The sequence below is a fragment of the Mesoplodon bidens genome, assembly GCF_964165515.1.
Source record: "Mesoplodon bidens genome assembly, chromosome: 3".
Taxonomy (NCBI): Eukaryota; Metazoa; Chordata; class Mammalia; order Artiodactyla; family Ziphiidae; genus Mesoplodon; species Mesoplodon bidens.
The window spans coordinates 157,011,783-157,030,356 of NC_138178.1; the positions used below are offsets into that span (position 1 = coordinate 157,011,783).

At 40.0% G+C, this 18,574-nt stretch overlaps 1 protein-coding gene across 1 annotated transcript in view; it reads right to left on the reverse strand.

The window, feature by feature from the left end:
- The window catches only part of SEL1L (SEL1L adaptor subunit of SYVN1 ubiquitin ligase), a 56,704-nt gene extending 41,007 nt beyond the window's left edge, over positions 1 to 15,697 (reverse strand). The window contains exons 1-3 of the mRNA XM_081226905.1: positions 15,513 to 15,697; positions 10,346 to 10,383; positions 9,273 to 9,504 (exon numbers count right to left, since the gene is read on the reverse strand). Of these exons, the coding sequence (XP_081083031.1) occupies positions 9,273 to 9,504; positions 10,346 to 10,383; positions 15,513 to 15,582 (340 nt within the window). The 5' untranslated portion in view covers positions 15,583 to 15,697. The remainder of the gene's footprint in view (positions 1 to 9,272; positions 9,505 to 10,345; positions 10,384 to 15,512) is intronic.
- Between the last annotated feature and the right edge of the window lie 2,877 nt (positions 15,698 to 18,574).

Consider the following 18,574-nt stretch of genomic DNA (forward strand, 5'->3'; position numbering starts at 1 on the left):
CAGTTAAAGGCCTAACAGAACAAGAGCAAGAAGGAATTCTACCAGCAGAGGGCCTCCAGTTCTACTGATATTTCTCTGGAGCACCCTGAGTAATAGAGGATCAATGGGGCGAGAGCTGGTTCCTTATACGGGGTGAGGGTAGGGGTGTGTCCAGGGGCTGGGCCGGAGCGGTGGCTTAAGTGGTCTGCCCACCCCTTTATGGTGGTGTGTGCAGGTGGCATGCGCAGTGCCCTGCTTTTGCTCCCGACCCGCTGCTTTTGCTCCAGGCTCTTCAAAAGTGGCTCTTCAAAAGTGGCAGTTGGGTTTTTTGGTCTCTGTTATCTTTTGTCCATCATTTTGCCCCACTGTCCCATGCAGGCAGTTATTTTTAGTCCCATACAGTTTCTATATATTTGTTGCTCGAGGAGAGGTGTGCCCAGGGGCAAGCACTGCAGCACTGCAGCACTGCAGCAAAGGGTCCCGGGTCCCAGGTTTCTCTCAATACTAATTATTTACAATGTGACATTTTCACTTATCACTGACATTCCTTCAGGTGGCAGCCAGTGTAGACTGGCTAACAATTCGTAACCCCTTCCTCACCTCTATAGGGCTAGGGGTGGTCAAGTGATAGTTTTGGCAGTTCTACTAGTAACTTCTGAGGGAGGCTCCCGCTCCTCTGATGCAGGCACCACTTCTTCCTGAGGACCTAGGACCTGGAGATACAGCTACCACCAGGTGTGACCGCCTGGGACAAACATGACGATGAAGTCAATTTACTAAGGAGACTGAACAGGAGAGAGAGAAGGAGCTGGAATCCTTGATGGCACAAGCCCTGAACCACCTTATCTATGGAGTTCTGGTTATGTGAGGCAAATAAACCTCTGCTCCTGCCACTGTTGGATGGATTTTCTGTTATCTGCCAACAAAACATGTTCCTTTTAAAATGACTATTGAGCATTCTGTAACAGGGGAATACCACAGTGTAATCACTCCCCTCTTGGTGGCCTTTCATTCATTCTTTTTCAACAAACGTTTACTGAGGTGATACGCAGAAAACAGTTAACACAACAGACATGACTGCTATCCTTTGAAAGGCTGGCATCTGGGAACTTAGACTTTGGGAGGGTTCCTGCCACCCTAACCCTAGTGACTCACTGTACCTAAACTGCTTGTACAAACAGTGTGGTTTATGCTCAACATCTGCTTTTCTTCTGGGAGTCTGCAATTTTGGTAGATTCCAGGCGGACAGTGATTACATGACTAGTCTCCACTAAAAACTCCAGGCACTGGGTCACTAATAAGCTTCCCTGGAAGACAACATTTCCCATGTGTTGTCACTTGTGTTAGGGGAATTAAGTGCATCCTGTGTGACTCCACTGGGAGACGACCCTTGGGAAACTTGCACCTTGTTTCCTTTGGACCTCATCCCATGCTGATTTTGCTTTCACTACAATAAATCATAGCTGTGAGTACAACTATATCCTGAGTCCTCCCAGCAAATCGCTGAACCCAGGGGTGGTCTAGGGGGTCTCCCAGTATCAACTGGCATCAGAAGTGGGGTTCCCTAAACCAACCCCGACTCACTGATACATGGTGAAATTTTGGGAAAAGAAGAATAAGGGGCCTGGTGTGATGTATCTTTGGTGTCCAGCTGATTATGGGGTTATGCATGGTATGCAGCAGTAGCTGATCTGCTGTATGTTATGAGAGGTAAAAGTTACCTGTGGAATCTGAACATGATAGATCCAACTCCTGGAGAGCAGGCTTGCTGCACCCCACACTGCTTCTGGCCATGCTGGCTAAAGTGATGCCTTTGGGTTTTGCTCTCTCCTCCATGGGAGGAAAAAGTGGCCCCAAATGCCCGAAGATAAAAAGGCCAAAAATGTTAAAAATCTGCATTGTTCTCTTCTCCAAGTGGGCTGGGGGTGGGGTTTAAATCAGGTCCCAGGGCTGGAGCAACATTTTAGATAAAACAAAACAAAACAACAACAAAAAAAGGGAGGGAGGTCACACCACAGCCGTTTTTTCAGCCTAGCTGCTGCTGCAGTACCTCCTCCACTCCGCTTCCTCCCCTGCATTCCAGCCTGTATCTTCCCCGGCAGCTGCAATGTTAACCCTGCAAACACTGAATTTATTGCTAGGAGTTTAAGTAAATTGGCAATGAGGAAAAAAGAAAAAAGGAAAATTTTTTAGTGACTTTATATTTTGTGGTTATGACATCTGGATGTATGGTAAAAATGGATATAAAATGTTAAATGCTTGTAACTGCATACATGCCAGAGGAATCATCCTGATCAAGGGAAGCTACAAAAAAAGAAATGTGTTAGTGGGACACAACTTCCTTGCTTCTTGCCGCCAGTGGGCGGGTTGGAATTTAAACTCTCTGAGTATTGGAAACAGAACAAGTCTCTGTAACTGATGAGTTTTGCTATGGAAGATATGGATTTTTGTTTGTTGGAGCCTCTGGAAAAAGGGAGATAATAAGAAAGAAAGGTGACCTACAGATGGAGATCTACTTTTAGAGTTCTAAAAAGCAGGTTTTAGTTGGCTAATGAGAGCTTGTGAAAGTGGAGGTCTGTCCCTTAGAGACCGATGTGCATATTTGTGAAGGGGTCGATTTGGACTTGAAGAATGACAAAACCAGACGGTCACAGGAAAGCCTTATCTGCCACTTGGCCTTTCTGGCCTGTAGCATCTAGTCTTTGCTGCTGAAGAAAAGCCTCTGACTTTTTTTAAACTCCTGAATTCACAGATCCTAATTGCCTGTATCTGATTCTAAGCTGAGGCCTGATACTGTCTGGTATAAGCTTCCAGCCTAAGCGGGAGCTGTGTTGAACTGAAAGCAGGCATAGGCTCATAAAGAGAACTCATACTCTGTGACCTCTGCACATTAGGCCATCTCGCTGCGGGGTCTACCCTGTGAGGACATCATAGCTGCTCGGCTGCACTGGCTGGGTCCCATACAAATCCCAGCAGGAGAGGACTTGTTCTTTGATGGGACCATCTGAAATCAAGCTCCTGATTGCGTGTACAGTGCTGACACAGAGCCTGACCACATTCTTAACTTGTGGCTATAGCTGAAAGCTGCAATTTGGGAGAGGGTACATCACAGCAACTGTGACCTCTGATCACTCCTCACAGGCTGAGCCGACTCCAACCCCCTCCAGAGCATGTCTAACTGAGGTCAACTCCCTGTGCCTGCGTCGCCTGAAGAGCTGCCATTCGCAACGATGGACTGACACCTCTGACTCTGCTTCCCTCGCCTCTCTCCTGCTGCACACGTCTGAGTGCAAGCTGATTAGTCATGCAGCCATCCTCAGAAAGGGGCTGATCTTTTCTAGGCTGTTCACCAGATAAAGTCACCAGAGTGAAAGCGGTGGGAGGTTATGTAAAACTATTTTGAAATTTTTTGAAAATTCAGGAGTTTTGTCCTGACCGATTCGTGAATAGGACGTTTTTCTGGTTCGGCTGTATAAAGGGGTTTCTCTATGAAGATGTTTTGCACCTCTTTCACAGAACCCCTCCAGACGAAAGGTCTGGATGAGAGTAGGGGATGACTGTAAAAACATAAAATTATGAATGTTGAGTGGAAAACACTGATTTTAGAACCACCAAGGGAAATACACCAAAACCCCTGCAGCCGGAAAGGCACAGGGGAGGAGAGAGGGCGTTATGATCTTTGTTCTTCGAAATTACTTCTGGAAGCTTCTTCCTTTTCCTGAAGGAAAACTCTCTGTGCCCCTCTCCGAGCTGTTGAGAGCGCTCTGAGTTCAGACAGCTGAGCTATGATCACACCCGGCAGCGCTGACTGGGGCAGCAGGAGCTGACCCAACCCCTGCACTTCCCACGCAGAAAACCTCCCGGTGCTGACCACACTCACGAGGTGGATGAACCGCTGTCACAGGCAACAAAACTGTTTGGAACTGATTGCCAGTCCCCCTGAAACCAAGCACTGAACTAAACTGTTTGCACTGGACTGGGATCCCCAGGACAAGATACCCATGGTGGGCAGCCACATCACACTGCCTAATTTAGGTCTTGCTCGGGGTGCCCAACGATTGTAAACGCTCCGTTTCTAGAGATTCTCTGGGAATCCCCAACAATTCCTTCTGGGATTGTACTTCTGTATGTGTACCCTGACTATCACGACACTGCCTCAGCCCTGGAAGGCTTTCAACTCAGCTTCAACTTACCGGCCAGACTTGTACTGGGCCTGAACTGATGCTTAGAGCCAGGTAAAAAAGGTTAAAACAAAAACTTAAGGAGGAAGCTACCTGTTTTTCTAAGATAGACCTTTATGATTAATGGGATTTCTTATTTGGCTAAGACACGTGAAGAGCACAACTGAAATCAATACTGCAGGTGGGTCTCACTCTGCTGTCTGGGTCATATTGATAATACTTTTGCTGTAAAGACAACCTGGCCAATGACCAAAGGGGTATGCTACGTACAGTAGAGTGAACATAGCAGGCCTAAACTTCTATCCTTGAGAAGGCCTGCTTACAAGGCTGGCCCTTGGCTTGTGCCTGGGAACTTAAGATTTTGGAAGGGTTCCCACTACCCTAACTGTTATGAGTGACTCACCCCAACTGTACAAAAAATATGACTTATGCTGAACACTTGCTTTCCTTCTGGGAGTCTGCAATTTTGGTGTGTGCTAGGCACAGAGAACCTATGTGACTAGCCCTCTATAAAAACTCCGGTACTAGGTCTCTAAGGAGTTTCCCTGGTAGACAACATTTCACACGTGTTGTCACAACTTTTTCCTGGGTAAATTAAACACATACCGTGTGACTCTCCTGGGAGAAGACCCTTGCAAGCTTGCATCTGGCGTCCCCCAGACTTACCCCATGCACCATTCCCTTTGCTGATTTTGCTTTGTACTCTTTTTCTGTAATAAATCATAGCTGTAAATACGACTATATGCTGAGTCCTGTGAGTCTTTCCAGAGAATCATCGAGCCCAGGGGATGGTCTTGGGGACTGGGAATAAGTGTGAAATGTTCCAACGAACAGCAGAAAGCAAGTGTGACTGGAGTCCTGTGAATGACAGACGAGGTCAGAGAGGAGAGGCTTGATCACATAAAGCCTTGTTTGGATTTTATTCTGAACTTGACAGAAAGCCATTGGTGGCTTGTGAACAGGAAGTAGGATCAGTCTGCCTGTTATTAGATAACTGGCATCAGGGGAAAGGGTGAAAACAGGGACACTAGATAAGAAGTCCTTACATACAAGAGATTCATAACTACCCCTGGGTGGTTCAGGAACTACTTTAGAAACCTAAGTTTCTCTTTAAGGATGAGCAGAAATGAGATACATGGATTGGGGCAAGGGGGTGAGGAAGGTATCCTAAGCAGTGGGGTGAACTTGTATATGCCTCTGAAGAAGAGTGATAGGTTTAGCATCGCTGGAAAAGGGCAAATGGGGGGAAGCTTTGGGAGATGAAGTCACAGAAGATGGCGGCCATGTGCACACAGAAGGCTTTGTGAATCTTGCTAAGGAGCAAGCACTTCATCTCATAGGCAAATGGAAGATAAATAGGGGGTTGTAAATAGGGGAGTTATAGGATCAAATTTGGGTTTTAGGAAGATCAATATGCAGAGACATGGATAAGAGGCTGACAAAGGAAGCAAGTCTAGAAGTAATTGTCATATAACCCAGGTCTAATGTAGCTGGGAGTACACAAAAAGTCATGCATATGCAACTTATACGTATGTACATAAGCCTTTTCATGTATTAATAATACATTAAAAACAAGTTTGAATAAAAAAAAACAAAAGCAATTATTGAAAAACTAAAACAAGTGAATCTGAATGTTTATAAAGTTGTTGGTATGACCACACAGAACATTACTGAAATGATTTTAAAACACATTATATTATTGATACAAATCACTAGTAAAATAAATACTAAGAACAAAAAGAACCACAAAGAAACCTTAAACTGCATTCAGTGGTTAGTGGTAAGGTTGCCATTGTTATTTTGAAATGATATATACTTTATTATTTGTTTGATTAAAGTAATATAACATTAATGTTGTTAGGTACCATGATTTTCAGCATCAGGGCAAGGAGACCCAAACATAAAAGAAGCAAAAATCCTGATGGGTGGAAAGGACTAACAGCAGACTTGAAATCCACTCTCTCTTTTTACTGCCCAAGAAACAGAGAGACAGAGAGGTGATGTGATCAAATCATCTGAGACACATGCTAACAAGAGGCCTTCTGGCAAATGCACTCAAGGTATTTACCACCAGGAGAGTCCTTACTTGTGCACTGCTTTACCGGGTTGGACCTGGTTTGTCCAGACTGCTCACTGTACATAAACCTAGGATGTAAGTATTTATCAGGCATGACTTCCTAGAAAATACCACACAAGCCATGCAGTTATCAGGGAATAAACTGGAGATGTTTCATCACCGAAATAGCTCCCTTTTGTGTAAGTGACACTCCGTATCAATCACTCAAAGGCCTCATATATTAAAAACATATGTTAAAATAAGCCAGAGCACATTTTAATTGAGGTAAGACAGGACCTGGGAGCAGCTCTGGCAGGCACAGATCTGTGACTTGTGTCTTGTGATAATTATATCTTTGAAAATATTAGTCAAGTTTGATAGTGGGTAGGATCTCTGATTCTTGTGAGTTTGTCACTCTGACCCTCTGTGTTAGCTCACCTGTAATATTTAATGTGAACTGGAATAATCAATATCAATGTTTTATGTCCTAACCCTACCCACCAAAAAGGCCTATTAGTGACAATTCAGTTGCAATGCATATCCTTGGTGTCTAGATTACAGTATCTAAAATAAATACAATTTCCCACTAAAAGGAATATGGATTCCCTGGAGAAATGGCTGAGATTCATTTTGGGGTAAGGAAAAGTATAAGATGAATTTGGGACATCTTGTCCTGCCTAAAAAGGAAGAAGTTTAAAAGTCACCTACGATTAGTCAAAAGGACAAAGGAATGAACTTAAAGGGACTCTCAAGAGACAAAAGTGGAATAATGTGAGCAATAAAAAGAATGACTGCAAAAGAGTAAAGCACAGCTGTATAAAACCCATGGATTTGTAATGATGCTCAAAAGCAAAGCAAAACAAACAGAAAACATATTCACTGGTCTCTTTTGGAGGTTGCTAGGGCACCAAATCACTATCTGAAAATATTTCAAGGGAAAGAATCAAGCATTTATCTTGCTGTGTGGATTATATTTCTGGGTAACCAAATAGTTGATGAGGGAAAGTTCTTCTTTAGAAAAGAACTCCAGATAACAAATGCAGGAGGAATGATAAGTTAACAAGTCATTATTTTGACTTTGAAACTCCTAATGAAATAATGCATCCAGACAACAAACGAAATGGTTCCCAAAAGCTCTGGGTGAAAGGTCAATGAGGAACTTTCGAATGGCTGGGTCAGGCTGACACCACCTGACCTTGCTGACCAATCACTAGGAGTGGGACAATCAGACACTATGTAACTCCCAGGTAATGTAATGGGAAGCATACAACACTAACTATAAATATTATCGATTAAAAAATAGAACTACATCTACCCAGGCCTTCAGAGCCAACTTCCAGTTCATAGACTAGACAGCAGATAGTGGAACAAGTTCAATTACATTACTAGCATATGACTAGCTAGATCTAGAATGAGGGAAATCCTATGGCACAAAGGATATTCTTTCTTTAACAAATAAAATGACACTTAAAAACAAGGAAGGGAAAATTGTTACAGATTAAGAGAAACCTAACATCTTAGTGTGGACACTGAGTGACAGAAACCAATTCCAAAAAGACATTTGAAACAAGTGGGAAAACTAAATGGAATCTGGGTACTGGGTGATAAAGGAATAATAGCTAATTTTGTGGGTGTTATAATACTATTGTATTTTTCATTTTGTTGAAAAAAAATTCTTACTTTTAGAGATATGTACACAGGTAAAACAATGTGGAATTTGCTTAATAATCTAGGGGAAAAAAAAGAGTAAATGGATATGGAGTGGCAAAGATGAAACAAGAACAAGAGTGTTGATGGCTGTTGAAGCTGGGTGACGGTGGGTACATGGGGGTCATTACACCCTCTACTTTTGTACTTGTTTGGAAGTCTCCCTAACAAAAAAGAAAGGAATGAAAATAAATATTTGGCAAAAATTTAAAAATGGTAATAATACACTTGGCTGAGGTACAGGAAAAGGAACAGACTTACTTTTCTGCAGAACAGTTTAGCAACATGACTCAAATGTCTTTTCAAATTTTATACTTTACTTTTAAGGTTTACTTTTAAGAACTAACTCTAAGGAAATTTTCATAGATGTGTACAAAGGTATACTTAAAATGGTCTCCCAGCAAAAAAAAGTATTGTTATGGTATATTTACATGTAAAATTTTTATAACCATTAACCATTAAATTGTAAAAGAATATTAAATAATATGGGAAAATGTTCAAGACAAACTGTTAAGTGCAAAACGCAGGCTGTAAAATAGTATATACATTTTGAACCAGTTTAGTCTTCTTGAAACCATGCATCTAGAAAAAAGCCTGAAAGAGTATTCTCCACTATGTTGACAACTGTTATTTCTACTTGATGGGATTAAGGTACTTTTAATCAAAGAAAAAAATGGTTTCTCTTTTTTGTATAAAATATTTGTAATAAAAATTATATTTTTAAAAGGTAAAACCTGGATCAATTCTCAAGATTGGCTAATAACAGAATAAGCAGATATGGTGGTGATCTTTGAAATAATAAACTAAATGACAGATGGGTGGTGGGACAGGGCAGAGTGGATACATTAATAACGAATTTTTAAAAGAATAGGTATTTAGCACACTCTACTGTGAGAAAGATCAAGCTGTAAGTTTAAAAATTACAGAGTGTCAAGAAAGCAAAAGTTAGAAGAGGATTAAAGTTTTTATGTAACTTTAGGATAAACAACTAAATCAAATTACCTAGGATGACTGAAAAGATTATTGTAGTAAAAATCCTAACACAGTTCTGAAAATAACCAAAGCAGCAAGTTAGACAACCCTTCCTGTCTGAGTTTCTATTTTGTGTACCACTCTGACAGATTGTTACATACTGGAGTCCAAAAAGAAATGTTCGAATACTAATATTATACAAATGCAATTATGACTATCAAATTCAGCTTCTGTAACTTATCCTGTAAAATTATATGCTATACATTATATGTGGTGAATATCAGTAAAATAGGACTACTGCACCTTCTATAATAGCTTTAAAATTTCAGTTGCCTCCTTCCTAAATAAGGCAAAAGTAAACAAAATGTCTAGACTACCTGGTTTCCGTACTTTCATTGGCTCTTCATAGTCCTTGTTTTCTGGATTTTCAGATTCTAGAAAGCTGATTTCTTCTGTGACACTTTCTCCTTCTTGGCTTCTGAGGCCGTCTTCCTCTTCTTGAATAGGTGATTCCAATTCTGATTCTTCTGAATCAAGGAATATCTGACCAGCGACTACTCTGCCTGCTGGGCTATGGTCCTCTACCGACTCATCTGACGGCAAAGAAGTCTGACAATATAAAGTATTTTTAGTTTCCACTACTAACAAGACTCCCTCCAACCTAATTTGACCATTTCTTTCACTAATCCAGATACACCTCCTTCAGTTCCTTGAATGTGTCATACTCATTCGCCTCTATACACTTTGGCACATGTCCATCACATGCCTTCATCACCTGCCTAAACCTGACTCTTCAGATTTCAGCTTAGATGTTACCTCCCCCCAAGAAGCCTTCCTTAAATTCCCCAAGTCTAGGTTAGGTCTCCCCCTACTTGCTCCCAATATATCTTATACTTCCCCGTATGACAGCCCTGTACTACAACTTCCTGTTTCTTATCTACATTCCTTCGAATCTAGAGATCAGGGATCATAACTGATTGGTCTCTTTGAAGATGTAATAATCAGCCTTATTCATTCAATCAACCAAGTTAAGTGCATTAACAGATTTTTTTTTAAATTGATAAGTGTAAACAAATGGCAGAGGTTAAATCTTCAAATTAAAAAACTAAAAAAAAAAGAATAAAATCAATCTCTCATTAGGCAGTAAAAAATGTAACTGCCTTCAGGCTCTTCAACACACACACACACACACACACACACAGAGCACATTTAAGTTGGAATTAAATCTAGTAACCAACACTCTTAGAAATATTTATTATTCTCTCCTATAGGTCAGTGATTTTTCCTCCCAGAAGAACTAATATTGGCACTAGCTATCTTTCTTTTCCTTTTTTTTAAAAATATAGTTCTGTTGCTCAAAAGATGCAGATTTCACATCCTTTTGAAGATACATCATTCATGCTTTTAAACTGGGCATCAAATACTGGTCAATGTAAATTTGAGTACACACCTTGGAATCTAAGGATTCATCCTGGTTGCCTTCTTCATCTGTAAAGAAATTTTAAGACAATTTAGTCATCTTTCTTGTTTGGAAATTGCAGGTATGTTAAATGAAAGCATTTGATAATACAACAAATAATAAGACACTGGATAAATAAATCTATAATTATCTAAAAATTGGTTGTATTCAACAACTGCTCAGAAAAGATTAAGTGAAAGGAAAAAAGGGCGTTGGGGGTGGTATTTTCTTCCTCTTTATTCAGGAAAGGCATTAGCTTCATCTGGTACACAGGTAGGAAGACCAAGACCACCACCACCAAAACCAGACATTTCTTCAGGTGCCATCCAGTTCTTTTGTATATAGTTAGTCCACTACTGAGAATGAGTTGCTAAATTTATAAAAATAGAGCCCTGATTTTGTGGTTCGGGATTCCACCCATTCTTCTCCTCAGCTCAGACTCTGGAGTAACTCTAGCTTATTTTAGTGATAACTAGCATTTAATTGTTCACTAAGACCACTAAAGATGGACATTAGGAATTATTATTATCTGACAGCAGAGTTGCCAAAGATAGTTAGAATTTGTGTTCGACTTTACTGAAGACATAACCAGATATGCATAAAAAGTAGCATCACACTATCATGTATTTACTCACATGAGATCTATTTATTAAGAAATCAATAGCTTATATCAACTATTTACATCTTTCTTCCAAATTCACACTGGCTGTTTTGGTTTTGTCCAATTACATTAAGTTTCCTTCTATTATTCTTTCTGCATTTCTCTGCTACTTCTATTCTGGCTGCTTGCTATTCTTTTTCCTGCTCTTATATAAACACATTCAACAACCCAATGGACATTCACAAATATTTGATCTTTGTATTCCCAGCCAGTTAAAAAAACAACTGTCAGATGATCTCTAAGTTTCCTTCTTACTATTAAAATTACCTGATTTTATCCAGGTGTGAGCTTCAGTATTGCCAGCTCCATAAATTATGTGAGAAATTAACCAGTAGACAAAACGCTATAAGACCATGTGATTTTTTTACTAGAAAATTTGGTGTTATGGTTGCCATTTATCTTTACTTCATATGGTTATATCCTAAATATGATTGGTGACTTGTAACTCTCCAAAGTACAACAAAAACATGTTTTGGAGTTTGTGTTACTAAAGTACTGAGCCAACCTTAAGAAGTATAACCAACTCATTATGCACCAAATACCCAACTCTATTTCACAGTATTTGTTTCTTTTGAATATTTGAGAAAAATCAGTCTACTGGTGAGGTTGTGCCATAAAGTGCTGTAAATTCAAAGAAAACTTAAATTATAGCTATTTTCACATTCACTACTTTTAGATTACCTTCCAAATATTTTATTTCTGGTGGGTGGGGAGGAGAAGGGTTTAGCATGTATTAGTCCCACAGTGCCCATAACATTTAGGTAGTGATGTCAATTAATGAACAATCATCCTTCATGCTCACTTCTTCACAAGTATTACCCAAAGCCCAAGTTCTAACATATGGTTTAAAGTCCATTCTCAGCAGATCTTTGGATAAGGAAAAAAAATTCATCTCTAATAACAAAGTTGTATGTGTGAATGTATTTAATTAGTCATAAACATTAGCTAGTTAATAAATCAAGAGCAGACATTAAATGTGAAATGTATAGGGTATATCCCCAAGTACTGAAACTTTAGATTAGTTGGAACTCAAATCACTAATCACTCAATTGAGTACCTTGTCACAATAGTTCACATATGTAGCTAATAAGTAAATAATATAGATGCCTGTAAATAAATTTTAAGACATGTACATTTGAGACACTACAAGCTGTTAGGCATTAGAGTAGCAAAATGTGTTTCTGAACTCCCAGAGACATGGGAACTTGTGACATCGGGTTATTTCATATGAATGGCATCATGTTTCTCTTTCTTTTCTCTCCACAAACTAGGAATATATACTCAGGTTACTGGTAAATAAGAGCTTTCCTTCTCATTTACTAAACTGGGAAAGCCTACTCCAGATGGTAACCTTAAAGCAAAGGTATTTTCTCTTTGAAACTAATATGTCCATTCACACAACACTTTAAAGAAGTTTCTTATAACCTAGAGACTTCTGACAGGCAGTCAGGTAAGGATTAAAAATACTGAAGTTACACATAAATAAAAAGAATATAGTAATGCTTTTATCAGAACACATACATCAAGCAACAAGAAAAATGCAAAAGGATTCAATGAAGAGCTATGGATTTCTCTCAAGAGTATCATATCCAAAATACCATGGTTTACATTACTTTGGTAATCATACCCCTTCCTTTGAAAAAGACCAATTTTCATTTTTATTATATCAGCTAACAAAACGGCAAAATACCGGGGATACTCTTTCAGGGAAAAGTGGTCATTACAAATTCATTTTCCAACTTGTCATGTAAATTAAACAGACTGATATATCTTCAAACACAGAAAGCCTTCCAAGTTTAGTGAAAAGAGACCAGATATCCTGTCTTTGGCTTTGCCATTGAATCTGTGCAGATCCTAGGATACTGCTGATTCCCAATTACTCCAAATCCAAGGCCTGGAGAGCTAGGCTCAAAACCTGGCTTTATTACATGTTAACATTACACACATGGTTCAATATAGCAAGTTTGCTCAGCTTCCTCTTCCTCAAGTGTCAAAAGGGAATAATATCATCTGCCTTGTTGACTCTCAACAAAGTTTTAAGGAACAAAAGAAGAGTGAAATGAAACATATTCTGCAATCTGAAATCTACTCTTTAAATACATGGTGTTAATTAATATAACTGTTACCTGAAATACCTAGCAGTGGACCTAATTTACAAGACTCTGTAATATTATTTGGCATAAAGAAAAGAAGTAAACCATTTTAACCAGTAAGCCACTTCCCGTCAAAAACAAGAAAACATGTGAGAAAAGTTGAAGCATTTTTCATTATTATCTTGAGAAAATGAGAGTAGTATCTTTTAAATTTCCTCCTTTAAATTTATTTATTCACAAGGAAAAGAAAACATTTCTAATAAAAGTATTATATTTTTACGTGCCTTTAAGACAAGATATTAGGTAACAGCTAGTAGCAATGATAGGATCATGATTCCTTTTGTTGGCTGATCAAGTTCTATCTGGCAATAAATGCAACTTTCTCTGGGTAACCACCAACACTCAAACATTATGTCAACACAAAATTATGACCCAAAACTTGATTTTTAAATAGGAGTAAATCTTTAAAATAAAAATGAGGCTGATATCCCGTATAAATAAGCAATTTAATGAATAAAAAAGTCAACTGAAAATCCATGTACTCAACTTATAAAACTTTATCTCACTTAAGCGTTTTATGATATTTGCACTTCATGTGAGAACAGTAGTGCCTTTATTACTGGTCAGCATGCCCATCTATATAGTTTTAGTTCTGGCTGAGTAAGATTTTTGCCTCTACCAGAGAAACGTTTTGGCAGTTTAACTATGATGGAAATCAGAACAGATGTTTTGTGAACATAGTCCTTTGCGTACATCAACACAACCCAAAGATTTAACACTTCTATTATAATATATGGAGAATCCCAACTGTTGATTAAAAAACATCTTCAAGCATCATCTCCACTGACATGATGCTTTTGATATGTGCAATCTAGTCAAAGGAAGATGCAGGAAAATGTTTACATGCTTTAATTTTAAGTCTGCAAACTGAATTCAGGGGGATATGCACCATATTCTTTAACTAGTAGTTCTTACACTTTAGGGTGAAGAATCACTTGTGGAGCTTTTTAAACTACAGATACCCCAACCTGTTCCAGACCTAAAACTGCGATTTTAACAAACCCTCAAGAGGAATTCTGATGCAGGTGGTTCATGGTCCATCAGGTACTCTACAGTACTGACTTCATACTTCCTTTGATCAAATAACTGCTAGCAGTGGCTTCAGGAGTTACACAGAGTTTTAAAGATTTGGTCATGAACACAAATCAACACTAGAAGGCGGGGGGCGGACCTCAGAACATGATGTTGGCAGTAAAGTAACTGGCATATGCTTGTTGCTTTTGAAATGGTATCTTAAACCACACTATGGATAGAGTTTTAGGTTTAGACCTCTTATTTTAGAAGCAGAATGACGTTACAGCATTGACTTACAACTAGGACGGATAATTTGAGGAGTCAGATAACCATCTGGGAAATTTTCTGTTGGGGGAAAAAAAAAGAGTTGACATTTATACCCTGCCTTGTTCCAAAAAAAATTTAAAGCCACAGAACGGCTGTTTTGTTAACTGAAACTGATTAAAATTCAAAAGCTTTATTGTACTGATTGTTTTTTTTACCAATACTCAGAAACACTAAATGCTCCTTTACCAACACTCTCAAAGTAAACGTTTTCAGATGTAGGTAGATTAAACTATTAAAAAAGAGAAATGATAATTTTCAGAGCTAGGGTATAAATCAGCTAACTGGAAAATCAAATCAAAAGCATATGAATTTCTCTATCTATGTAAAAATCCATTTTACATTTATAAGAACCAAGATTTTTTTCAAAAATCATAAAATTACTGTTAGCAAACATGGGGCGGCTCAGAAACACTGTGACACAGTAAAAAACACTTTCTTAAGAATATTTCTTTAAAAAGGGTACGGAGTAGGCACATTTACATCAAAAGTCTTCATTTTTTAAACAAAGAGACAGGGCAATCTCAGGTGCTAAGCAAACCCACCAAACCACTGTCAACATCCTGGTTTTGATGGACCTGGCTCTGCCCAGACAACCCCAGGTGTACCAATTACTTAACTTACAAATCCCAAAGCCAAAGTTTCAAAACCGATGCAGCACATAATCTACATGAGAGTCGTGGAAGCTCCGGAAGGGCTCCTGTGTCACTGTGGGTCTAAGCCAGATGTCAGGATTCATTCCCATGGAGTCACTGCTCATTTGGGAGGACTCGTGTAAAGTTTGTGAAGTGAGGAGAGGTGTGAGTTGGGGGACCGCCCCTTCTTTTCCTCCCCTCTCAAGCTCCCCTAAACACCCGCTCTGACCCAGGCCAACCGAAGCCCAAGAAATGACAGCGAGTGACAGGCTACTGCGAGGTGTGAGCTGGAGCCCCCACGGCCCTGCCCCGGGATGGAGGCCGGGGGGGCGGTGGCTCCTGGCCTCCAGTCCGAGGGGGCGGATACTGACCCGAGGACGCGGAGGCCGAGCCCAGCAGCACCGCACTGAGCAGGAGCGTCAGCCCAACCCAGACCCGCATCCTGCTCTCAGGGACGCTACCACCCGCTGGAGCTGTCGCTTTCTCCTCTGCCACCACCAACTCAGCCACCGCCGCCGCCGCCACCGCCGCCTCGCCGCTGCTCTTCCTGCTCTGGTTTCCTTCCTCCGCCCCTTCCCAGGCCTCCCTGCCCTAGCGTGCAGCCAATCCCCGCCCGCCGTCGTACGCTCCTCGCCCAATCGCCGCGGCCTTCCCGCCCACCTTATTTCCCCGCCCCTGGGGTCAAAAATTGGCCAATCATTATGCGAGATTCTCACACTGGCTTTCCCGGTTGGACCACGGCCTCACCGACATGGCCCTAGCTAATTGGTAGCTCCTGGGTTTAATCATCCCGGAATCAGAGTATGAGTCCAGGGTTGGACGAAAAGTCACCCAAGACTACAATTCCCACAATGCACTTCAAGGGCCTCTCTCTGTGTGTGCTCTTGGGAAACGTAGTCCATCGTGGGGCAATATTTAAAAGTCCAGGTGGTTGTAGAAGTTCAGAGAACTTAGCTAACACCTGGGCTAGACACCAACTCCAGGCCGTGAGCTCACAGGTTTTTTTTTTTTTTGAGCCAAATAAATATCAAGAAACACACATTATAAGGTTAAGAGTTTGTAATATGTTAAGTTCTTCCTCTTTGTTTTATTTAGAAAATTTGAATTGGACATAGTGGTATCAGCACTGAGGAAAAATACAACAGCTAGACTGAATTCGAGATATATTTTTTTTAACGTAAACGAAACAGTACCATATATACGGAAACCAGGGTGGAACTCACTACTGGTCCCCCTTTCCCCTACAAAACAAAAGGAAATAAACCCCACCTAGTACAGACTATGTCAATGCTAGTATTCATTTTTATGACATCCACCAGATAATAATAATCTGGAAAAAGGGGCAGACAGTCTTTGCAAAACCCTTTCAAACATTTGTCCTCATCCCTCTCCTTTTGTAAGTTACATTGTTTTCTTGTTCATTGACTACCTAGGTCTTACATGGACTAGGTTCAAGAGTCTACGTTGGTGTATTTGGAGATAAAGGTGACAGATTGCATTGCAGAAGTGGAAATAGTCTTGTGTATTAAGTACTAACCCCAGGCATGCTCCAACTAGGTAGCAGAGCGGTGGCTTAGTGTTCCTGCCCTTTCATCAAATTGTCATTCTGCTTTCCCTAGTAGTCACCCACAGTCAGCTCTTAGGTCTACAACCTAGATATTCTGAGTTCAGGATTTTGGTAAAGTCCACACTGGCCACATATCTTCATATCATCTGTGTTCCATCTTCTTTGCAGAAGAGTCCTCTTTTCTGGGAAGAGGATAAAAAACTATTGTGAACATTCACATTGGAGAGGATGAAGGAAAAATATTGTCCCATGAAAAAGAGTTCTCTTTCTACTCCTACCACACTCATCTCTATTTTTGTCACTAACAATGCTTCCTCAGAGTTCCTCTCATTTTAAATCATAGAGTAAAATCTAGTATACTATGTGACCATTTTTCTCTTTCTCACTGAAAACTTCCTTACTGACCCTCATTTTCCCTTACCTTCTTGATGCACCTGAGTTCTAGCCATACTCACCAACACCATTCTCTCTTCACTGTAACCTAAACTGCATACTATGGCCAGATGAATTTTCCTTAAACACTGCTTTCATCTTCTTTTTCAAAAATTTTTAATGGCTGCCTTAAAACTGACAGTTCTACATTCTTGTGGGAAGTATTGGGGAAGAAACTTCTTCCCTCCATAAGAGAAACAGTGATTATCTGACTGATAAGATTGGGGAAAGTTCACTGTTTGGTTGAGAGCCAACTTCTATTTTCATCTTTTTCTTTACTGAGTGCTTCTTATATCAAAGCCCTGTGCTAGGTGCTGCAATGACAAATTTTCAGCTTCTCTTTTACTACTTTCCCAATTTCCACATTCACACTCTCTTGCCTTCTCATGGGCTCCCCTACCCTCTCCCCACTGCCCTTGCTTCTTCTTCTTCTTAGCCACAACCCTGGCATCTTCCCAACTTCACTTCCATTTCATCTTGGCTGAGTCTTCTCTGTCCAGGCCAGTCCTCGTTAATCCTCATTTCTCTAAGTGTCTACAGAACAGTCACAAACTTGCCTTTTAAATGGGTGGTAGCTTGCTGAGGCCAAAGACAACTATGCAATTCAATGTATAGGAATATAGCATTGGACTTGTCACCTACTAGCACTAGATAATTATTTGTTGATTAATAAATACACCTTACTAATAAAGTGTTTTTAAACTATTTTCAAAGCACATGCTGTCTACCATAGTTTAATCTTAAAAAAATCTACCATACTTTTATCTTAGAGGAAATATTAAGGAACACTTGCAACCCTATTATACAGGAAATTTACTTCACTCCTCTTACCTCATCTGAAAAATGGGTATGTTAATAATACCCCCTTCACCAGGACACCAGGTCTGTTGTGAAGTTCGAGATATACAGGGAGGAAAAAGTGCTTTCTTCATTATAGAATCGTCTACAAGCATTCTTTCTTTTTTTTTTTTTACCACATTTCAATTGACAAGTTTTATTTTATTTTTGACAAAAAATCAGTATTTCCCAAATTGGTCCTGTTATAAACATTACAGGAATGCTTGTGAAAATACAGACTCCCAGCCCTCTTATTCTGAAATGGTGGGTCTGGGGCCTAGGTTTAATCATATCCCCATATAATTCTTTTTTTTAACATCTTTATTAAAATATAATTGCTTTACATTGTTGTGTTAGTTTCTGCTGTATAACAAAGTGAATCAGCTATATGTATACATATATCCCCATGTCCCCTCCCTCATGCGTCTCCCTCCCACCCTCCCTATCCCACCCCTCTAGGTGGTCACAAGGCACCGAGCTGATCTGCCTGTGCTATGCGGCTGCTTCTCACTAGCTATCTATTTTACAATTGGTAGTGTACATGTGTCAATGCCACTCTCTCACTTCATCCCAGCTTGCCCTTCCCCCTCCAGGTGT